The sequence below is a fragment of the Manacus vitellinus genome, unplaced genomic scaffold, assembly GCF_001715985.3.
Source record: "Manacus vitellinus isolate BGI_N305 unplaced genomic scaffold, ASM171598v3 scaffold_8_pilon, whole genome shotgun sequence".
In the NCBI taxonomy this organism is placed as follows: domain Eukaryota; kingdom Metazoa; phylum Chordata; class Aves; order Passeriformes; family Pipridae; genus Manacus; species Manacus vitellinus.
In genome coordinates, this window is record NW_021940864.1 from 16029115 (window position 1) to 16053884 (window position 24770).

Sequence of the window (24770 nt, forward strand, 5' to 3'; positions counted from 1 at the left end):
GATAACACTGCTGAACACCTGTATGGAGGGTTCTGTCCAAAAGGTCTTCTGTCTTTTCACTGAAAAGACTAGCCAACAGTGCAACAGGTTAAGTCATCCTTTTCCATGTGGAATATGAAGAGGGAGTATACCACATACATGCATACGTGCATGTTCATATATTTTAAGTGTATATGTGTATTTGCATGCATATGTATATACACATATATGAATTAGAATAATTCAGGCTGGAAAACACCTCTGGAGGTGATCATGTTTAACCCAAAAGCCAGCCCAGCCTGGGTCAGATTGTTCAGGCCTTTGTCCAGTTAAGTGCTGAGCCCCTCCAGTTGTGAAGAATTTTTCCTAATATCTAATTGGAATTTTTTTCCCTGCACCTTATGACTGTTGCCTTTGTCCTGTTTGCCTTGCCACTGCACACCTCTGAGGACAGTCTGACATATACACGTATGACTGTACATCTGCAAACACACATATATGTGCATAAAAACAAACACACACACACACACAGACATAGTTTCTTATGGTCCTTCCTCTGTGCATCCAAGAGATAACAAGCAAGTGGAGCCTTGGTCTGGCCCAGTGCAGCTATTTCTATTTCTAGTAAACTCCAAGTGGCTGTGGGGAGGATCTGGCATTTTCTTCCTTCTCCTGCTGTTGCACAGCTTTAATTCTTTTGTATTATTTAGACACATACCCCTGTCATGGCTTGAGACATGACATTTCTTTCCTCTTTAAACATGATTATTACAAAATACAAATTGGATCAAGAACTATAGTTAAAAAACCCTCTTTAATAAAGTCCCATTGACACTGGATGCTTGTTAAAAAACACAACAGAACATTAAACAAGGCTTTGCAGCTATTAGAGACAAAGATGAGTCATTATTAAAAGAGTTTTACTGATTTGGGTTAACCCTACAGCCTTCATGACACGTTGCAGCAATTCCCAAATAAAGAGGATACAGGATACAACAATGAAATCCAATTCATGTGGATTTTATATAATTTTTAAACAAGATAACATTATTGCTTTTAGATACTCAATATTGTTTGTAGATTCACTTAAGAGTTGGATTTGATGATCCCTTGTGGGTCCCTTCCAACTCAGAATATTCTGTGAAGTCATATTCTGCATCCTTCTCTGCATTGAACCACCACAGATCAGCTCTACAGGACTGGAGACGAGTTATCATAAAATGCTGCTGGACACAGGACTTACTTGGGCATAGCTGCATATGTCTTGGGTTTAGAGCCATAAGAAGAATGAAGCCAAGCTATCTCCCAGCACAGAGGCAAAAATGATGAAGCTGATTGATTGTAAAACAATCCTCTTGCTAGGGAAGCTGCTCCAGATTTCATAGTTGTTCTGTCCCCAAACACACCATAGCCAGTGTGACCTAGCCTGTGAAAGGATGATTAGAGAGAAATGCATGGGCAGTGTTCACAGGCATGGAATCTATTTCTGATAGAGTAAAATAGACATTAATCTATCTGTACCTGTGGACCACAGCCAATTTTCTCTCTAATGGATGTTAGAGGTTTTTTCGTTCACACTTTTCTCATCTTATAAGATGAAAGCAATCATACAGTCAGAGCTGTAACCTCTAACCATTAAGTTGTACTCTGAGAAGAGCACATCTTCACATTTGTCCTTGGGGAACAACAAGGTCCTGTTCTTAGAGGATTTTAGTTACCCTGGTTCCACATCCAACCAGGGTAATTTTTTTTGTGAAATAAAAGTGTATCTCCTGCCTGTTTGCTCTCAGTAGCCCATCTGAGTATGTAGAAAGCTTTTCGGTAGTTATTTCAAACATAACTTAAAACCTGCCACTTCCCACACAAGAGAGATCCCATCACCCTCCCCTCTCTCCGTCTCACCCCAAACACCAATCCCATCTCCAGGGGCAGGAGACGCTCGGTTGCACCTTTCAATCCCGGCTAACAGAGCTCTTCACAAAAACCCTACATGTACAGCCACTGTCTTTCAGAGAGATCAAGGTTTTACTCAGTGAGTACAGCTTCATTTCTGTGAAATTAGCCTCATTTTACTGCTGGGCAGCAAGAGGTAAATGCTATAGGAAAGTCAGTGGGTCAGGGTGCAATCTCAGAAGCTGATTCTGCTTGGGCTGGAGCCCAAACTGTTTAATACTTGTCTGTGCGTTTTGAGCAGCAGAGGAGAATGTGCAAAGCATCAGTACTTCTCAACATATCTCTTTGTCTTACTGCTTCACAAGAGCAGATGACAGTTCTCGGGCAAATCTGCTAATTTGGAGAGAGAAAACGGTTTCATCTGTCTTGCGGCGAGACACCTGAGAAGCTAAGGGAGCTGTTTCAGGGGAAAGCACAGAGAAGGTCTGTGTACTTACAGCTGTGCTTTCAACACTGGAAAATAAATCATCTTTCCACCACAGACCCCATTACAGTTACCCTCACATGTAAGAGCAATTAGGATGTTACTGCCTTGCTGTCATGGAGCAGCCTGAATTGCTGTTTCTTGAAGAGGTGTAATGGGAGTGGGGTGATTATTTGTGGTTGGGGAATAATGATATGAATGAGTAAGTTATGAGATTTCAGATCGATATTCCTCTGGCTTTTTGCAAAGAAATGTCATCCCACCCCATCATGAGCTGATGACTCTGCCATTTCCCATCCGAAATTTATAAGAGCAAATCTCAGACCTTCTCTGAATCCTTTCTGATTAGATAGAACAAGAAGGGAGAGGTTTGACACCGGCTGCCCAGTGTTGTGCCACTTGATACTGCCAGCTCATAACCCAGCAGCCTGTTCAGCTCTGCTTGAATGACACGCCTGACTCCTGCCCAGGACAGCTGTCACTCTGGGAGCTGACCCTTTCAGCTGACTCCTGACAGAGGTAAGGGCACAGCCTACAGACTCAGACTGTGGATGGAACTAGCCTGGGTTAGCCAAAAATATTGCCCAGTTTGTTCTGCACTGGATGGGCCCCCTCAAAGAGAAAGATGAGATGGATCCCAAGGAAAAGGAGCAGCTAGGGACAGGTACCCAACCCAAAAAATATATTTGATTTAGGTTCCACTGGGACTGGAAGCTCCACTCAAAACTTTGAGATACAAATTCAGATTCAGTTTCTGCTTGGGGGGTGGAAAAAATCGTGGTTCAGGCTGCTTTCTGGTTAAGTTCAACTCCCAGCAGAACCACTTGAGCAACTGAGGAGCAGGACAAAAGTACGAAAGGGATGTTTTACCATATGGATAAGTGGAGTTGTCTCGAAGATGAAGATGAATAAAGGAAGAGGCTCAGCACAACGATGTTCTGCCCCATGGGAAACAATGAAACTTGAACTGGATTCAATGTACAGGACAAGCAGAACAGAGTAACAGCAGCAGCAGCAAAACAGATCCAACCAACTGGGAGAAAAGATAAAAGATTAAATTAAATCAGGAAAAACTATTGCCAAGGGCTGGCTTCTAAAGGTGTCTACTAGTCCCTGGCTTCTGCATGAGAAGAAAATAATCGCTTGCCAAACAAAAGAAAGTGTAAGGAACCACTGGATAAATCTTTCCCCTTTGGAGCAAACTCTGCTCTGTTTGTATTACACAGGACAGCACTTAAAAACTTCTTTATGTATAAAGATTTTTGCAGTTCACATGAACATCAATTTTTATCAGAGTCCATGTGTTGCATTTAAACTGAAGTACTGCACACACTGCCTACTGAGCATATGGTGAAAGGTTTCAGCAAGTGTATCTTTATATACATGACATAAACATCTCCATGCAAAAAAGAGAAGCTCTTTTCCTTGAGTCTGGGGGAACTGATGAACCTTCTAATGCTAATTCAAGCACCCTCATCGCTTGGGCCAGAACAGATGAGTTTTAATCTGCTGTTTCACGAGCCTAATCTCCATTAAACTTCCCTTGAGCAATCACCTGCAGGTGGATTGATATTATATGTTATTCTTAGCCTACATATCTCATTTCTAAGTATTACAAGAAACTGGGTTTGAAACAGGTACTCAGCATAAACAGGCGAGCCACTTGAAATGCCCAAAGACTGCAGTTTCAGCAGGTTGCATCCAGCAAAAGAATAAAGTTGAGTTTCAAGTCATTTAACAGGTCAAAGCAGAGGAACAAAGTAATATATTCATGGTTAAAAGTGTGCATACACCTGCATATACATCCACGCAGCTGCACAATCAACAAAACACTTCCCTACAATTTAAAACCATAATTAAGCAAATCAAGCTAATATATAGATCTTTCCTTTAACTTAAAGAACATTTTTCACATCTTACCTCACATTCACTTTGAAAATGAAACTAAGAGCTGCTAAGACAGCATTTCAGTTTCAGAATGTAAAAAAATAAACTTAGAAATGCCCCCTCCCATCATGTCTGCAGCTATGCTGAGTGTGGATGTACAATTCTGTGCCCCAGAACAGCAGAATGTGATGCTTTGCAGGTATGAAAATATGTATTCCTTATGCATAGAAGGCAAAGTAAAATATCTTGCAGCCAGCTGCCCAAATATTAGGTGCTCAAGGGCCTTAGGGCATTGATGCCTCATAAATTTAAGAGTATTTATTAGGTGACTACAGAACTGGAAGTTTTGTAGCACTGGAAAGTAAGTATGATAATGAGGTAAACACATGTTCCAAAGAAAATATGAACTAATCGTGCACTCTGTGCAGGAAACTGCAGCTTTAAACAATAATTTTGTGAATGCTGGAGCAAGGCCTGTAAGCTGCTGCAGGATGGGCTGCTCATTAACATCTCTCTGTATCTTCTAGCTTTTTAGTACCGTAAACCCAGTTTGACAAGCAGGTAACCAAATAGGTGTTCTGCTCCTTTGAATGCTTCGAAGGACCTTATGAATGCTCCTTTCCATTCCAAAAAGTGGAGTGTTACATGTAGCTTCACTTTTCCTTAGGTAAATAAGAGGAAGCATCTTTCAGGGAACCATAACCACTGGTACAGTCAGGATTCCCTTCTTGGGTTGGAGGAGACCTCAGATGTGGTGAGGACTGTGCATCGTGAGCTCCATCTGGAGGTTGTTTGCTCTAATCTGTGGTTTTGGAAGAAATGGAGAGAAAATACAGCAGTGCTGGGTCAGTCACCAAGACCCAGGGTCATATGGAAAAAAATGACCTTGCAAACGAGAAGAGCTGGCTGATGTGCAGGTGTCACGCAGAGGATGGTGGGTGGTGGGATGAGCTCCATTTGCCCAGGGTAAGGGGGATCTTACAGCTATGCCTGAGATGCAGCTTTGCTGTTTCCTTATCCATTGGTCAATGCAGCAGACATGAGGCAGAAATTCCAGCACATAGCCAAGATTTTCCTATTAGACTGTTTATGGTGGAAGTGTTTATGGCCCTCCCAAGTCCCCAGGGTGTGTATTTGAAAGTCTGTCTTTACCCTCACCCTCAAATGTAAAGGCAGTGGTGGAAGAGACATCAGCCCAATCTGTAGTTTCCACAAAGCACACACAGTAGTGGAAATGGTAATTCCAGAGGTTCAGGACTAGGTAGCATGCAGAAAGGTAGAGGTTTGGTAATTTGGATGAGGTATATTGCTGCATGAAGCTCACAAAACACTTGTAGAGCAAATTTCTGATGAATTATACCAGGTATCCAGTCCCAGTGGTTTTGCTCAACTCTGTCCCAAAGATGTCTGCATGCACAGCTTCAACTGCAGTCTTCTAAGGTTCACTTAAATACCATGAAGTCAGGAGAAAGTTTCATGCTTGTTCAAAGTCAGAGAGAGCTGAGACGTGATCAGACTTTCTGCCCAACTACAGTAAAAGCCACTGGGAGTGGGGTACACAGGGTCCTGCAGCCTATCTCCATTCTAATGTTACAGACAAAAATCAGTGCTGTATGGGTAAGCTAAAACCCACCTGTGATTGTTATTTTTGTTTTGCCAGAGGTCTTGCAGTGCTTGCAGCAGTGAAGGGTTGGACTGATGTGGAACTGTTGAGCAGAGCAAGAGCTCCATGAAAAAACAGTGTTCTGTCCATAGGAAGGTTGTGCTGAGAGGGGTCTCTTTGTTCAAGGACCTGCTGCATGTTAAATTCTTGTTGTCCTCCTATCTGAATGTAAAAAAATGCTGGGGGATTCACAGTCCTAGTGAATGTTGTAGTGTTAAGGAGGTCAGGAAAAGTATTTGGGGTGAGAAATGTTTGTGAGATTTGCCATACACCCTATAATCACACCATAGCTGTAAATATTATTGCCAACTCTTGCTTGCTGTGTGACCGTGCACTTAACACCACCGTGAGAAGTAGGTGCCCCAGCTGCAGACTGCTGCACAGGGCTGGGGAACCTGGACTGTTTGGCTCTGATTTTATGTGGAAAAGTGCAAGATCTATGTGGAAAAGCATCTCAAACACAGAGGCTGGAGTGCAGTCTGTAAGGCCCGTAATGTAAGCCAGCAGCAGCTCTGTCACCAAAGGCCCAGGTGCAGGACAGGGCACTCCTCTAGAGATGGGACACATGCAGGAAACTGGGCACAAAGGTCAAATTACATTTTATCCATGGAGTTGGTGCCAGATGCCCTGTGGGATGAAGAAGTGGAAAAGAAAACCAAAGAATGGGAGCTTAAGGGGACATGTGGATTTTAGTCAGCTGCTTAACGACACAATGTTTCAGGGCTACACTTCTCTAATGTCAGAGGTTACCATGGCTGCTCAGTTGTCAGCCAGCGTCTGAAAGAAAAAACATTTAATTAATCACCCAGGGTGCTAAACTGATGTACAACCAGAGTTTTCATTTTCATAGACTCTTATATTTTTTACCTATGAAACTAAGCAGTCTTCCCCAAGTGCTGGGTATCGAGGGCTGCAAAAGGTATTTCTTTCATTTTTTTTAACACTGCTGAAAATCAAAGTTATATCTGCCCTCTTTCTCAAGAGGATTATGACAGGGTGCACAGCATGGTGCTTAAGGAAAAAAAAAGCAATTCTTGACATGTACACAGACCATCAGGAGGTCTTTAACTTGCAATAAAAACTGAGTTACTATTGACAGCAAGATATAAAAAGGCCTGCAGATCATACAGAGAGAAGATTATGGTTATGGCCTGTCACACAGTGGATGAGAAAGAAAGTGGTGAAAAGGTGAAGGTTTATTTCTGTGTAATATGTTGATCCTCAACTTCCATGTCCACAAACTGGTTTTATAGCTACTATTGGAGGAAAACGATATGTTTGATCAATGACATATATACATGGCCAAAACTGAAAATACTCAAACCTATCACGTGTTACACAGATGTTGGGTATCAAGTGGGAACCTGCTCCTGGGATGGCACGGTGATCATCGATGGGAGGACAACAACTTTCAAATATAATGGGTGTTTTTTCCATGGTTTTAGTGAATGCTACCATGAAAATGACTGGAACCATCCAGTGAGGACCACCTTTGGGTGTTCATGTTACACAGTGAAACAAAAGATGGACTGCCTAAAGAGAGCAGGGTTTGCCATCATGTCCATATGGGAGCACAGGGGAACTGCTGTGAAAAGAAACAGATGGGGAGCTCACAGTCTTAGCCAGGACCAAACTGCGAGGTCTCTGATCCCCAGAGATGTGCTTTTTGGCAGCAGGTCAATACCATTTGTCTGTACTACAAAACAGCCCCTGATGAAAAGATACACTGACCACCTACTTTAGGATAGTAAAAATAAAGCTGTACTTAACCTCATAAGCTCTTTTTCTCAGTGCTTCTCAGGAGTCTAAGTGGTAAAATATTGTTTTCCCTGTCTGAAACCTGCCAGGCCTGCTGCTGATGAATAGAAGTACCTTGCAGTTGCCTGGTGCACCCTAGAACTAGAGAAGGCTCTGGGGAAGGGCTACAGCTGTGAAACCTATGAGGTCTGGCATTTTGAATAGAGAGGCAACAGCCTTTCCTTGCATTACATAAAGACACGCCTCTGCCAGAAGCAGGACACTTTGGACTGCCCAGCCTGGAGTGCAGATGCAGACAGAAACTCGCTAAATATGGTGAAGATTACAGGCAGAAAGAAGATGCTGTTTTGCAGCTTGAGCCTATTAAGTAAAACTCTACAAAATGCCAAGCTGCCAAACTGTTTAGCATCATCTGTGGGGTAAAAGTGGAGTGGGCTCCATGGCTCCAACACTACCATTGTGAGAATATGGTTATCCCTTCACCCCAGCTTCTGACACACTTTCCTGTGATTTATCCATATGGGTGCAACCACTGTTTGGTGGAATCACACCAAAGGATGCAACCCAGGACTGCAAGACTACAATTTCTACAGCTTTCCTTGTCCCAGTATGGTTGTGCCTAGAGCTATACAAACCCTCAGAAACCCTGCATGACCTTGCCTTTACCACAACACAGGCTCTGGGACAACTGTGAGTCATCCAGGGGATCCCTCCTGTCAGGAACTATTTAGATGAGCTGATGAGTGATGGCCATGTAACCAACTTGGGGGTTTGTGGTCCCAAGTGCTCCTTAAAAGTTCAAGGCTGGACTCCAAGTGCAACAATCAGAAAAGATTCATCTTTCTATGAGAGCCCAGAGGGGCTGGGCGGGGACAAGCAGGTCCTGCCAGCCCCCTGGAGGACTCTGTAGCCCTGAGGCACATTCCAGCTTGCTCACAACCCCTGCCCTCTTTAGCTCTCCCCCACCACTCCAGAGGACTTGGTCTGCAGCCTCTGAAAGTCAGGGGACATGTACTTGCCCTTTGCTTTTGTTTAATTACTTCCTTTCACACTGACTTGAGGAGGTAGCCCCTTGCTGAAGTGCGAGGGGACTGCCTGCAGTTGATGGATCCTGGGGTATGGGGCAAATATTATGTCCTTCCAATAAACATTTGCAGCACTGTCACCTCTCTATAATGATGCCTGTTTGCTCTTTGAACCTGACTTTATTTGAAGTTCTAACAACTTTTGATGGCAAAGAATTTTGCAGCCTAATCACATAAATATTCAAAACTATTTTAGTGATAAATTAAGAGCAGGCATGCCTTAAACTGCATTAAGATGGAACTTTGTTCATGTTGTGACACAAGAACAAGCTTCATATTCCGGGATATCCTTCCATCGTTTCATCTGTTAACCCCTGATTCAAGATAAGCAGTGCCACCTCTTCAGTTTTCCAGCATTTCTGCACCTTTGTAACATTGTACACTCAACATTTCCTGTCCACTCCATACTAAGTATTCCAGCAACTGCATGAGGGAGAAGTGAAAACAATAGGAAAGGAAAGTAAAAGAACCCTCAAGTTTTAGGTTGTGTTTACCATGACAGTATTTTCAAACAGCAACCGCAGAAGCAAATCAGTAGTATTTCTTATTTTAATTGCATAAACCCAACATGAATAAATTTTATCAAGCCTGTAAGTACACTAAGGTGTATTCTTTTAATATTTTTTGTATACTTTTATTTACAAAAGAAAAAATGATCCTACAGTTTCAAACCAAATAAAAAATACAAGGCTAAAAAGTGGAAAAAGAAGCAGAACAACATGTGGGCTTTTTCTTTAAGAAAGTATCTGAAAGACAAACAAAGGACACACGGGGAGAGCTGAGCTAGAGCAGCTGCTGATGTCCTTGAATTTGAAACAGCATCTGAAAAACCAACTCTCTTATCCCTCACTTCACATGTAGTGAAAGAATCCAAAGTAGTCTCTCAAACCTCAGACGTCCTCTGGTGCACTTGAAGCTTAATAGCCGTATTTTTCATTGAGATGAGTCTTGCCATCACCGCTTTGACCTAACGGACAAAGAGGAAGAGGTGCATTATTCCTTTCCCCCTCTTACCTAAGAGAAATGTGTATCCAAGTACGAAACAGCCTCTAGGTAGCACCAGCCATGCAAGCACAAAGAGGATAAAAAGTCAGACTGCATTTTGCAATTCAATGTGCCTTTTGATTTATACTTATAATTCATTTTAACCTTACTAATAGTGTTAAGATTACATCATGCATCCCTGTTTTTGTGGCTGGTTTGTTGGGGTTTTTTGGTGTCCTCAATATGGCATCTTACAAGGTAAGTTCTACTACTAGCAGACAGAGTGGGAAAATGGAGCTCCCTTACGGACACAGTTTGCTTGGCTATCCCAGACAGACCTCCAAGTTACTGAATCCAGTATTTTGTTCCAGTGGATTCATCCGCCAGAGACATGCAGTCTTTTCATTGAAGGGTCATTCACCAGATTATAGCTTTCTTCAGTGAAATTTATTCTCATTTTTCTTATTCCCTCTGGAGCCTGCCTATATTATAAGCCTGCAACAGCCTTACAAAAATTATAGTAATGAATCTACCAAGTGAAGACTCAGCTTTGAACTTGCTACAAAAATCTCAAAGTATGAAAATGAATTTTTTATTTTTGAGAGACTGAAAATTCATTACACTGTTTAAGAATAACCTCTAAGCTAACAACACCCTGGAACCAAAGTAAAAAAAATCATTCAACTTTAACATATGTTGGATGCATGCAACCATTATTCAGTGCCTTCACCAAAACATTACCAAGACTTCTCTCCAAAAACCTGACCCAATGATTGCATTCCAACTATTTTTGCAATAACCTGCAAAGAAGACTTTTGGATTTCACTGACTTTTATGAAAACTGAGAATACTAACATTGCTGGAGCATTTATCCCTAGCGAAGGCTTGAGCATGTCTTTCAACTAGATTATCATACCACCATGTGTGAATGCAGTTAGCACTCTCAGGTGTTACAAAACTGAAAAACAAACTTTAGGTGTATCTGTCCATTGAGATGAAGCTACTACAGATATGGTCTGTATTTCACTGCAAGACCTGCATGGTCACAGAACAAACATGGAGCACAACATGCCAGAAAACATCAGGTTCTGAGTAAAGTATTCCTGAACGAACTTTTTCTCGGAGACTTACAAGGACACCCTGACTATGTACTAGGTAGATTCCTGAGTTATAAGACTAAAATTGGTAAGGAAATGGTTGATACCTGCAGGAGGAATCCATATGCAGTAGTCTGGGTCATCATCTGGGTACTGTGAGGAAAAAAAAGGTTGTTGAACCTGCAAAAGGGGAAAAGATTTTTAAGGTGCTGCGCCCCTCCATCAATGTGTCACAGCCACTAAATCCTCACTAATTCAGAGACAAATACTGAAAGGTAAGGGTTATTTCCACAAGAGTTAGGGATAAAAACAATAACAGAGAAGAAAGATCAAACCCTCAAATAAATCCAGTTTATTCCCAGTAGAGTCACAGACTAATAGAAATACTGGTTAGAGGGGACCTCTGGAGGTCATCCAACCCAATTTCCTCCTCAAAAGAAGAACCTGTTCACTTCTGGACAGTTTATCTTGTCATCTTCATGTTTGGCAGTGCTGTTTGACACAGGATTTCTTTATGCAGGGGAAAGCTTTAGAGCAGGATTCTCAAGATGTGCTTTCCTGATTTCAATGCACAATCCCACTGAAAACTTTGGGCTTACAGTGACTTTCAAACTGGAGTATGTAAAAGTTCATCTGTTACATAAGGATGACTTAAGTTTTCAGAAAGAATACTCATTTTTTTTCAGGTCTCATTGGTATCCTGAAATGTTTAAAGCAAACCAAAACAGGTCACTTATAATGCAATTGTTGACACAGCAATGTCTCTTTGTCCCTAGATTTTTAAGTTTTGTGACATCAGCATCATTTTCTCAACAACTTCTGTTTTCAACAACTGAAAGCAGCTATATAAAAAAGTCATGCAAGTGTAGAATGCAAGACTTAAGAGCTCAAAATATATCCAAGTTACTCAGCAATGATTTGCATTACTTCGTATTATCAGGACACAGTCTTAAGTCATGCAGTTGAAGTTTTCATTCCCTCAAAAACTTTCTTTCCCCAAAGTAACCTCTAAAACAGTTATTTTGGAAGACTAATGTTTTCCAAAACATTAGTCTGCAGGGTTGAACAGTTTTTAAATATGGCTTGTGAAAATCACTTGAAAATTGTTTTTCCAGTTTTACGTGATTCAAAGTTATTGAAATATTAAAAGGAAAAAAGAAAAAGCTGACTTCTGGTTGATATTTTCCATGCAAGATCTGAGCCCAAAGGCAACGACAGCATGTGGAAAAAGTGATTTGTGATGGGAGAAAGAATACATCTAAGCCATCTGGCACCTGGAGAACGCTCAGTGTTAGAGTGAACTCTCTGCTGATGAGAAATGCTGACTTGACTGTCTCAGCGTGAAAAACTGCCTTGTCCTCCCATATTCTTAAAAGTGGTATAACTTGGCCTTTAACAGTATAAATACACTCCTGATTTCTTAAGCATCTTTAGCAAGGCCAGCAACAAAGGACAATTCTAAAGACTGTGCCTACCCACGCCCTGGGTCCTCCACCTGGACTAACAAAGCAGCAGTTACCACACACAGTCTGCTGGGAGTCAAGTTTATTTCAGTAAGTGCTGCAGGGCTAAAATTAGATGATTACCACAAAGAAATTGTCATAATGGTCAGAACTCATGGCCCACCAAGTACAGTCATCTCCTCTGATTGCAGCCAGTAGAAGAACAGGGTTCACTCTAAAGGGAAGAACTTCACAATAAGAATTAGGCTGAGAGCATGCTGCCAGAGAACATCCTTCCCTGCTCTAGGAACACTTGCCTGAATTCCAGAATATGCAAAGCTCATATACTTTACATTTTAATACAGATTTTATAAACATTGTCTGGTACATCCACCCAAATTTAGTGATAACTTGGTTGCAACAAACAATAATCTCTTAGACTCATCTCTTCCCACATCTTACAGAGAAGAATGAGGTTTGATATAGACTAGTTACAACTTTAGTACAGCATGTTGAGTCAGCCAATACATGTTTCCCAGACTACTCTCCAAGGGAAATTTTGTAATGACATTCCAAAGCACCTATGTTCCACAACACTCATGATACAGGAGAAGCAGCACTTAGTAACTGCCAAGTGAAAAGGTGAAAAAAATAAATTTGTGATTAAACAGAGAGCCTCTAGCATGCCTGAAATGCTGTGCTTTACCTTTTCATTGGAGACTCCAAAGTCTGTGTCGAATGGCAGTGTATAGTTCTACATTTGGGTCTTATTCAGCAGAAAAGCACTACTATCACTGAGTTATACTCCATCAATTTGTTACTATTTTGGTAAAAAAAAAGTCTAGTACATTATTTCCTGAAAGTCTTAACCTGCAGGAGTCATGGTGTGGTAACTGACCTTCCTTGAGCTATTGGTTTTCTTAACTTTCTCAGATGTCTCTTCAGGTTCCTTATTTACTGCCTCGGATACTGGGAAGAAAGCAGATTTGTTTTATGACACATCACAAATGATCAGTTCTACCAGAAATAAGTTTACAGGAAGTTCACATAAAAATTAATACATCCATAAGGAAATCCAAGACAGCTCACTGCAACACAGTTCATACTTGAGAATAATACTGCTGAACATCTCAGTGTTTTTCAAACATTTAAATTATGTTAAACCCTCTGTTGGTCAGCTACCTGAATGCAGTTTAATAAGGTCCTCTTTAGTGTGATTCTTTAGTTAATGGCAGATGTTTATTTTCTGAAAGACACTATCTGTAATCACTGCAGTGATAATTTAGAAAGGAAGGAGCAGAAAATGTGCAGGACCAATGTGCTTTAAAAAAAAAAAAACACCCTCACCTAAACATTAGAGTTACATGGGTGATAAGAATTCCTTGGTTTTCTACCACTTAGTCTGTGAAATATTGAGACTTATGGTTTAAGTCTGTGGGTGAAATGATGAGGACAGGACAACATTCTTAGGAGTCTAGAGTTATGAAAAAATAGTAAAGTCATACAGATCTCCTCCATGTTCAGTACACCTAATAGTCTTCATTTTGAAGATCTGACTTTTTGGATGTACATGCAAAAGGGTCATCTAGGTCATTAACAGATTATAACCCAATGTTATGTAATATTTGACACTTTATAAAAGATAAAGTTCTGTCCTTCTGTAGCGTTAAGAGCTACTGCAAAAGAATAAGGGAAGCATTATCTTATTCTTCTTAATTAAAACAGTTTTTATTCTCAGGCTATTTTTTTTAAACAAAGGATCTCAAAGCAGTTATTGACTATGAAAAGCAAGGAGCACTGAAATACAGTGGAAGTGACCTGTCTCCACCATACAGTTATCACTTCCCAAGCAAAACACAATCCTTTATTTCAAGTCTGGATTCTTAGGGCTCTGCATTAGGCTTAGTTTCCTTTGACCCACATAAGCCAGTAAGCCCTTTGGTCAGTTTCTAAACCCACATGCTCCTATACAAGAGTCTAAATTATACTGCTCACCTTGAGATTTCTCTTGTGAAGGTCCCATCTGAGATTCATTCCTCAGTACCTTTGGCTCGGGCTGAAAATCAACCCCTGTAAAAGAAAAAAGAAAGAGATAGGTGGGCACTCTGCAGTAACTCATGAGCAGAGCACTAACATCCCCGAGACAAAGTACAGTGGGGAACTCTGAGTTACACTTGTCTTGGGAAGAACTCTTCTCTCAAAAGGCCTCCAAATTATTTCATCCACCAAGTCCATTGCAATACATTAAAGAAAAACCTGTGACCAGTTAAAACACTTCTCAAGAGCAACCTGTCCAGCATTAAGCCCAAAAGTTAGAATTTGCTTTCTGTTATCAAACATATTGTTTATTGAGAAACATCATTACTGAGCTGTCAGAAGCATCAAGCTGATATAGAAAAGGAGGAATATACAAAGATACAGGAATACATCTCTCCATTACCACTTTTAAAATTATTTTTCCTCCTTACAAATGGATCTGAAGCTTTGCAAAGACATTTTTTTTTTATTGAGTCACTTCCACTGCCAACAACACATTGTAGTAGTTTCCATATGGACAATCAATCTAGTGGAAACGGAGCTTATCAAAATAGGACCTTTTTTGCATCCAGGAGATTTATTCTATTTCACCAAAATGCAAGAAAGCCAAGTTTCATGCCAACTGCCAAGCAGAGTTTCAACTGGAATCATGTGAAACTTAGCTGCTGCCACACAGACTCTGGACTCATAGCAAAAAAACTTATGTAAAAGAAATGGGCTGGAGAACTGGTGACTCAAACATTAGGAGAAAAAATCAGCAGTAACAGACTCAACTTCATTACTGGAAAAAATCAAAAACAATGGTTTACCATCCTGAAGGGATTCTAGATTCTTGTTATTGCAAGGAGAACTATCAGGAGCATTAGTTTCTTTTCCTGTTTCTTCCTCTGTTGTCGTTTTCATTTCCAGCTTTGATGCTCTGCTGTTTACTGCATCTCCTTTTTGCTGCTCTTCCATTTCTTCCTCTTCCTCCTCCTCCTCCTCTTCTTCTGGTCCATCATCTTTCATTTTTAACAAGCTTTCAGGGATGTCTGGACGCTTAACAGGCAACTTCTGCAAGACAAAGAATAGAGGTAGATGTCACTCATTACAGGAGAAAGCACACATACTATTGTCAGAGACAGCTGGTAAGGAAACACTCTCAGGATGAAAAATAGGTTTAAAGGGAAAGTTATTAGTAGAGATGGAATATGAAAAAATATGTCCAGCCCATAAACAAGGAGTGCAGTCTTTTCATAAGAGGGACACTGGAAACTGAATCAGTCCTGGATATGATCTTGACTATAAGATCAAGCAAAACAAAAGGAAGTAAAGGACCAGCAGCTGAGATATAGCAGTGGTTCAGCCTGATGTCCCCAGACTGCCTCTACTTGATCCACTGCCTTTTGTCCACAGTTGTGTGACAAGGGCAAGGGCAAGGGCAAAGAATGGCAACTGCTGGCAGCAAACAATATCCAACAGCCACTGCTTGCCACCCATGGACCTTTCCCTGCTACAGGCTGCACCTCCAAGCTGTTTCCATAGATGAGAAGACGTGGTTGCCTCCTACAGTCACCACAGTCTGAGAAGGTATCTGAGAAACAGCCACTGACTCGCAGCACTTGAGTCCAACTTACCCCTAGGCTTCCAGTTTTCAGTTTGAATTTGCTCCCCCCTTTCATTGCACCGAAGAGAGGCAGGTTCATCTTTTTAGGCTTGTTCTCTGTGTTCAGAGTGTAACTCCCACCCCTAATAAAAATTAGATACAAAGAAAAACAGTGCACAAAGTATCAAACAAGTCTTCTATATACAAACATAAAAAAAATAAATCTGCAAATTAGAAGTGGATATATAAAAATCCTTTTATTTCTCTCCCACTTGCAGCATCCAAGGAGGAAGCTGCAGGAGATGACTCCTCCATCCCACATTCATGTTGTAAAATTCAGATACTTGTCCTAACAGGAAGCAAAAAATAAACAAACAAGGAAAAAAAAAAATCTGTATCACACAGATTTCCTCAAGTTCAACTGCATACGTACTTACATATGTATATAATATATATGTATATATAAAACCATATTTGGAGGCCAAATCTCAATTTAAGTGAATTAATTAAGTAATTAAATCTCTAATCAAGCTGCCACTAGTAAATGATGAACCCAGCACACACTCTCTTGAATTGCAGTAGTACTGCTGGGCAGTAGTTGAACAGCCACTACATTTGACTTCCAGACACATTTCAGAGAGTGAAAATGGGTTTCATGTTGTACATAGTATCTCTAAAATTCTTCAGTTTCTTTTGGATGCAGTTGGGAAAAAATTAAAGAAGCTGACACTATGCTTCCAATCCCTTTCCCACCTCATCCTGCCAGCTTGGGCTCATCTTATTCCAGTTTTGTGCATCTGTCTGAACCATAGATGTTGCAATAGCATGAAGGCACAGCGACTCTTTAAAGTTTGGTAGTTTTGGAAGGCTGTCCTGCTTTTGTGCTTGGAAAGCTGTCCATTTACTGGGCTTGCACAACTGCCCATGGATAACAACAAGAGAAAAAATACTTGGTTTATACTTTAGCTGACTTACTGAGGCTTCAGCTCAGGTAGTTCTGCAGGCTTGACAAGCTTTATTAACCCTTTCAGTCTCTGTTGCTCTTTCTTCAGTTCAAATGACCGCAAGTGAAGTTTTTTTCGTGCCACACTGTCTAAGGTGCATCCTGATTTTATTTCAGTCATGAATTCATCCAAGGAATCTTGAGCTGCTGGCTGGGACTGGACTATGTAAGATAAAGGGAAGATACATATTGTTATGGTGGGGAGATGAGAGCTGCACTCATGCGGTTCAGCCTTTAGAGAATGAGGTACATACAAACAACTATTCTTTCTGCAAAGTTTCTGTTAAAACATTGGTGATTGTTAGCCCTCGTAACATGAAAGCATTTCTCCTAACAAAAGCCTGAAAGTAAACTTTAATCCACTTACATAACAAAACCTCTCCTAAAACTGATAGTTTCCCTGTGAGTGTCTCTGTTCTAGATTGTTCATCTCCCTCCAAGATCTGCTCTCCCTCAAAAAGCAGCTTAGGGTTCTTTTTGTAGTCACAGACTAAAATAATCCCAGCTACAAGGAAACCTACACCACTGAATGGGGAATACCATTTTGGTTTTCCTGGAATATTAAAGCAGTAACATTTGGAAAACTCAAAATGAATCAACACATGATGCTGCCTCCTATCCCTGAAAGAGTGCATACAAAACCAAATTCATACACCTACCAAAATGTAGATGTAGATTTCATACATCATAAAATCTACCTTTGCTTTGATTGGATTTTCTAAAAAGAAAACACTGCTCTGTACTTGAAAAAGAGTAATGTCAGTCTTCCTACTCCACCTAATTTCAAATATTAACAATTCTATGCATATTTGACTAATTAAAACTCAGGAGATAAAACTAAATCTCTAAATTACTAAGAAAGATAAATACAGAATTCTAGCACATAGATTTCAAACAAAAGACTCACGAAAACTCCTTTCTTGGGCTTGAGCACTGAGTTTTTATATGGTGTTCAAAAATAAGTTGGAAGTAAACAGAGAAAAATGTTTTTGCCAGAATCTTAACAAGTCTTTAGACAGATAGTTTTCTATCTTTTAATATTATATGAAAAGGGGCAAATCCAGTATGTCTTTGCTGCCTTACAAGTGTTTCTCTATATATGCACAAGCATAATTATGTGATCAGTAAGTTATTTTCAGTTCAGCTTGAGCTAATTAAGTAGCACTTGAAATTTTAAATGCATACACATAAAATAGTCTAAGTTATTCTAAACAGCACGTATTTGAGCAGTTTTACATGACTTAGATATTTAGAAGAAAGTCTAATACCACTCATGCTTACAAATGGACTCAATTGAAAAGGATACTTCTGATCTAAAAGAAAACAGTTTACCATTTGAAAATATATGAAAGCCGTAACAGTAACTGTTCAAAGTTATACAGAATTAAGAGGCTCTAAAAGATAAGAAAGGGTTGTAGCATTCACCTCCACACAAGCATAAATGATGACAAAATGTCATAAAAGACATTCTGATAGAAATACTGAAAAAGAATTACTTCTTTTTCCTCTTAACTATTTATTTGAACCAAGACAAAAAGCAACAATGGAAAAGTATTGCTAACAATCAGTCTGAAACTTCTAGCAGGCAGGAGCTGAGCAGAATGATTGATTTAAACATCAAATTTAAACATCAAATTACAAAAATACCATTTAGTGACTAGTCACGTAATTCAGAACAATTAAAGCTCCACAATTAAAGCCACAGCTCGCTGCTTTAGCTGCAGAACAGTGTAAGTGCTTCAGTCACTGAGTGATCCTCAGGGGCCAGATCACCTCCTCTTGCAAATCGGATTCTCTGCCTGATTCCACCAACAGTACAGGCTCACAGTTAACATTTGCTATCTGTTGCAGCAGTTTTCTACACTACTGAAGTAAAATTTAACATTACTAGGAGGTGAATCAATCATGTCTATTATACTATATATCCCAGTGAAAAAAAGCTATAGAGCTATTTACTGCACCATCAACTTATTGATTATTTTCTTCTGAACGGGCAACCAAAGATGAGACTAAAGAGCTCTGTGTACTTGATCTGCATTAGGGTGCATCAGTGAATGAGAGATACCAAGTCAGTCCGCCAGTAATTAGTTCCGAAGAACCCCAGGAAACAATTTTTGAACTTATATTGAGATTTTTTTTAGACAACTACTTTATTTCTCCAAGTGCTTGGTAAAAGGTGTTGCAATTTAGCAGATGAAATTCCAATCCAATACTGAATTATACTGTACTGCAATACAAAGGCTTCAATTTTTTTCAAGGCTCTAAACTAGCTGTGCAACAGCCTGCAACTTACAAAAACATGATAACATAAATCAGCATTATATGGTGTTAGTAGAAGCATAGAAATGAACTGACTCTTCCTTCTCCCAGCCTCTACTACGATATGATTTAACAGTTGAGAGAACTGTTTCTCAACAGTTGTTGAAAAACAGTATCAGCAGAAACAAAGGCATCAGAACGTATGAAAGCTTGGAATTACACGTCTCAGACAATATAAGCATCAGTGCCTCTTGTCAGTCAATCCTAACTACTTGTCAAAACAGTCATGCTGAAAACAATTCCTTCAAATACACTCAACATGAGTTAGAATTCTTGGTGGAATGGTATAATCAATCACCACAAAAATGTTGATACAAATGAGTTTTGGTGTGGAGCTGAATTACCAAAAAGAAACATGGCCATGTAATGCACAAAACACAGCCCAGCTGTCACACTGCTGTTAGACTCCTTGGAGAGAAACTCTTCTGACTAATACTGCAACCTTTATTAATGCCAACTCTGTTAAAAAGGTTTTTTATGAAGAACCAGCCTAAACACATTTCCTTTCTGCCTTCCTTTTACTCCAAAAGACATCATCAGTAACAGAAAGCAAAATGCAGTTATTTGTGTAGTATGCTTTTAAATGTAACTCACTTACAGACACAATCACTACCCCGGAAAGGCTCTGCCTTTGTACACAAAGGCATAATCCTAGAACCTGAATTAGATAGCAAATTCACTGAACATATGGGTTAAGTGTCAACTGCTTTGACTCTACATTTCTCTTTTCCCACCTTTCCTTTTTAAGGTGCATCTACAATGAGAGAAGTGAAATAAAAGATATTACCCTTTCTGTCAGTTTTTTCTTCTTCCCTTATAAATGCTTTTGAAGGGAGTGGAAAAGACACTGTTCCTCACTTTGGAAATTGGGTCAGTTCCACTAATACTGGCAGATAAACAGTGATAATACTCACCCTCTTAAAATCCAGGAGCTTGTACACTTGCCACCCTACTTTAACATAGATGCTGCTTGCTTTGGAAAAAGCTGCTTTCATTAGCAAGTGACCATACACACAGAATACATAAACCATTGGATGAAGAGCATAAGTATTCTCTCCAGCCAACTCAGTGAGCTGCAAAACTTCCAATCCCTTTGTAAGAAGTGGACACTAACAAAAGAAAGCACTGAAGCAAGAAATCTGTAAGATAATTTTAATCTCTTTTCTTTATGGAGAACACTACAATCAAATAAACTTCATACCTTACCTTTCCCTGAAGCCTTCAACTTCTCTGTTATCTCAGAAAGCTCATTTTCAGCTTCCTTTAGCTTTGTGACCTATGAGAGAACAACACACTTAGAAGACTTTTCTATCGTCTTAAAATACCCTTTTAAGAGTTACTCAAATATCCTACCAAATTACTTTGATTTTTCTGCTTCTGATCTTTTACCAGAACTTCCTGGGTTGAAAAAACTATACTCTAGATTGCTCTTAAAATTTATCCTTCCTTTGACATATTGTTTAAACAATTTTCTTTCTGAAACACAAAAGTATGTATAATTCTGCAGCAGTGTTATACCACCACTGTGACACTCCAACCCACCCTACGCCTCACACCCTATTGTCTGTGTAGGATCTTTAGTTGTTATATGCCTGTCAATCCAAGATGCTTGTTCTTCAAAGCAGAATAAGGTTCTTCTCTGGGATGTGTCCTGCAAAACTTGAAAGCTTGCAATTATTTTCTGATGATTTAGAATCATTTCAAAAGTATCCTGTTCTGGCATTTCATTCACCCACTGCCATGATCCACTAAGGTTCCTTCTTAGTCATAATACAGGCATGGAAGAGTAACCCTGACACATCATAACAATTCTTCTTACCAAGGAGTCATAAGTCTCCGGTTTTTCTTCTATTTTACCAGCTTTTCTCATTCTGTTCAGTCGTTTCTTTTCCACAGCACCAGTTCGATCGAGGAAGGTGTCATCATCACTGTCATAAAAATCCTCATCTTCCCAGTTCTTTGATTTCCTTTTTCGGGATACTGGGAAAGGTAAGGGAGAAGGCAAGAAACAAAATTATATGCCTACTAGTCAGCAATAAACCAAATTCAAGACACCAATCTCAAATCCCTAATTTAGGGCTCTTAGAATGATCACAGCCTTTGACTAGTTATTTACCTGCTTCTTGCCTCAGTACTCCCCGAGCATCAAGTAGCCTGCAAGCTTCCAGTGCACACTGTATCATTGCCTCCTTCTTTTTTCCTGAGTGGAGAACCTCTGCCACCAGCTGCTTCCCTGTTGCATCATCCACAGGCAACCTATTCAATTTGAAGGATCAGAGCACAGCTCAGATACAAACAGCTTTTCAGGGATGCTACTCAGATATTTTACTTATCATGCTGGCATTGTTCTTCCCATTTCATTCTAATCTTTTTCTGTAGATTAAATATTTTCACTTTTCTTTTCATACAGAACCAATCAAAACATAAGCATGGATTTCTTAAAGCATGCAATTAAATTTGTATTTCACTAGTGCAAACAATAATTCTTCCTATATTTATTCCATTGGAAATACAAGAAATTAAAAGGCTAAGTGTCAATCCCTGGATCATTTTAAACACCAATATCTTGCATCCATGCAACACCAGTAACAAACATCTTCCATGATGAAGCAAAGGATTTTTAAGCAGTACACTCATTGCAATGTTGCACCTATCCACTCAAGACTTATCTTGTTGACTTAATTTCCACCTCACCTTCTCCTGTCTTATAAAAGAAAGACATTAGTGGCCTCTAGAAGGAACCCATCAAGAACTGCCTTATACCATAAAAGAACTGAAATTGGGCACACAGTAGAATTAACGTTGGGTTTTTTTTTTTTTCCCTCTGTCCCATTAGGAATTGAAAGAGATTGTTTCTCTTGTATTTCCATTTCACATATTTCTCAAAACAAGGGGAGCTGAAAGAACCTAGACTCTTGCTTTCCTGATTTTCATCTCTAAGGAAAACTAAATGCTGTCAGAATAGAAAGGAAAGGAAACACTGAACGAGGCACTGATCCTTGAACTTCTGCCTCAGTATCAGGGGTTAGGTCTAATTATAGCTTGCGTGTGACATGAGAGTGACATGAGAAGTAATTCTTTCAGCTTTTGCTCATGAATTCAACAATTTCCATATACAAAAGTGAATGAAGACATACATACTTGATCCTGCACAGCCAGCTATTGTGCCCACGATCATCATATTCATATTCTAACTCTTCTCCTAGAAAGGAAAAGAAAGTTGATATAGCAACCAAAATTGAAATAAGCAAGAATAAACTACAGCAGAGAAGAATGTCATGTTTAAACAAAAGGGATAAAATGCCCTTGTTACATATCAAAGGACTGATTTTGCCTTACTTTTTTTTTTTAAAGCCATGGGATCTTCAGTTGGCATTATACTAATTTTTTTTTTTTGCCCAAAATCAAAGTTTTTTCATATTTAAAAAATCTCTAGTGGTCTGTTTAGGAACATGTAGTTCTAATTAAAAACAATCTTGTCTCTGTATGTATTAAAGTAAATACACTGAAGTAATGACAGTTTACAATCTGAATTCACAGATATCAGACTGATTTTTCATTTTAGCAAAAAAGTGAGTAATTTTTACATTTCACTAGCAACCATGGAAACTTTAGACTACTTAATTATTGCCTGTTGTCTTTTTTATACTTTCCAACTCTAACTCACAATTTTAGCTATCTCCAAATCAAACAATTTCAAATTTGATGGGTTTCAATTTTTCTGCACAGCTTCAAAGCATGGGTAGGGTTTGAGTGTCACTCCAGAGGAATACAAGGTGCTCAGTGCAACTCCCCGCTTAGGAATTAATACCTAAGTCTCAGATATACAACGGTGAGCCAAGTCTTAATTAAAAAACTCCAAACCAAATCACTACAAACCCCCACCAAAACTTGACCAAAAAAACCCCCATCACCCAAAATTACCCCGTTAGCAGAAAAGTTGAGCTCCCAGCGCACACTTTAAATCCCACTCCCTTAAAATAAGCACAAATGTAAAATTTTATTAAATTGAAAAAAATCCCATTTAATAAAATAATAAAAAAGGTACCTTCTCTATCAAAAAAGCCCTGTAAGGCCTTCCTAGGATCTTTCATATAGAAAGCATCTTGAACATCCTGAAAATCAACAGCAATAGGGTTTTCTTCAACCTCATCCTCCTCAGCATCCTCACCTAGAAGACATACAAAATGCAAAAAAAAAAGTGAAACATTAGAAAGAGAGCACTTTCATTAGTTTGAAAAAAGTAGCAGCTACATCATCCTAAAAATACTTCCCTTAACTTTAATATTATTTCTGCACCCAATCTAAAAAAAACCCTCCCACTTCTTTTTTATGCTATTAGTTATTACAACATGAGATATAGTTTTGCAGATGAGTGTCCCTACAGTTTTGGTACTTGCAAAGGTTTATGTGCTTATACATTTCCATTCAAAAAAACCCAACTCACTTTGTTCCAAAAAGCTGATTAATCTAGCAATCTATCTGGCTTTAAGATGTGGACTTTCTGTTTAAAGGTAAAGACAGCTATACCACATAGAAGTCTCAAGCAACTAAATTTCACCTCTCAGGCAAAAGTGTGGACATCATCACAGGAGCATTAACTAAACTTTCAGTTTCATGGCCTTTTACAGGCATAGGTGAATTACCTTCTCCTGTTTAAAAGGAGGTCTTGCATACTTCTCACTAGATATAAGCTTGTCTTCTTTTTAAAAGGAAAAGGATTAATTTGTACTCAAGAGCTTTGACTGGATTGTAACTCCTGGCAGCCAGCTGAAAATTCACGGAAAACTGGCTTAAAGACCTTCTAATGCACATCAGTCAATTTATACATCATCGCTTACCCATTCCCCACGAGCAGCTCATATCACTGTTCTGACTCCTTTCACTTTTCTCCTCTTTTTCATCTTCCTCATCAGAGTCCTCTCCCAACATTGTCTTTTCTAGTTTTGCTTGCTGCTGCTTACGCAATGCCTTCAATTCAGTCACAGTTAGTTCTGACTCAGACTCCTGGTCCTCTTTGGGTCCCTATATCACAAATAGTAACTTAGCAGAAGTGTTTTTTAAAAGAAAAAAAACTCAAGTATTTTCAACACACATGCAGAACACACTATAACAGAAACAAATTATTACAGTATTCTTCAGAAAGTGGAATTATTAGACCATGTTATGACGTACGTTCCAAAATATATTAATTTTTGATTATGTTTTGAAAGGGGGAGGGGGGAAACAAGCATTATTGTGTACTTGTCGGAGTCAATGCCAACCAAATGTTGTCAGATGTCAAATATGACTCTTTTAAAGGCTGAAGGCAAAAATTCCTGTCAGTGCTACATGGTTGAATTTAACGAATGAACAGCTTCTGAAGTGCATGTAGAGCACATGAAATACTGTCAAAGTTCCTACTAATAAAAGCTCCCCTTGTTCACAAAGACGTGTTAGCTCTTTACTGGGGCATCATACTGTCGGAAAGACACTCCTAATACATCTCGCTGTTGGAGAGAAATGCCTTTTGCGCTCACTGCACATCAGCAGAAGCCGCCCAGCCTGGTCTCAC

The 24770-nt window shown here is 39.5% G+C and overlaps 1 protein-coding gene across 2 annotated transcripts; it reads right to left on the reverse strand.

Moving 5' to 3' along the window:
- Positions 1-9280: 9280 nt before the first annotated feature.
- Positions 9281-24250, reverse strand: SLC4A1AP (solute carrier family 4 member 1 adaptor protein). Of its 2 annotated transcripts, XM_029965143.1 has the most exons (13): positions 24058-24250; positions 23265-23387; positions 22358-22418; positions 21333-21472; positions 21036-21196; positions 20423-20492; positions 16870-17059; positions 15926-16037; positions 15119-15362; positions 14268-14342; positions 13171-13241; positions 10938-11010; positions 9285-9716 (listed from the first exon to the last, which is right to left on the reverse strand). In XM_029965143.1, the coding sequence occupies exons 1-13, from the start codon at positions 24146-24148 to the stop codon at positions 9667-9669; spliced, it is 1461 nt and encodes a 486-aa protein (XP_029821003.1). In that variant the 5' UTR covers positions 24149-24250; the 3' UTR covers positions 9285-9666. The 2 variants fall into 2 exon arrangements, with proteins under 2 accessions (XP_029821002.1, XP_029821003.1); XM_029965142.1 differs by lacking the exon at positions 13171-13241 and having other exon boundaries at positions 9281-9716; positions 24058-24240.
- Between the last annotated feature and the right edge of the window lie 520 nt (positions 24251-24770).

Excerpts from the sequence above, each read along its gene's own strand:
- SLC4A1AP (XM_029965143.1), bottom strand. The coding sequence starts at position 24,148 with ATGTTGGGAGAGGACTCTGATGAGGAAGATGAAAAAGAGGAGAAAAGT. Across the intron at positions 20,493-21,035 it reads CGGAGACTTATGACTCCTTG|GTCACAAAGCTAAAGGAAGC; the intron begins GTAAGAAGAATT and ends GTTCTCTCATAG. Across the intron at positions 17,060-20,422 it reads GTTGAAGGCTTCAGGGAAAG|TCCAGTCCCAGCCAGCAGCT; the intron begins GTAAGGTATGAA and ends TATCTTACATAG.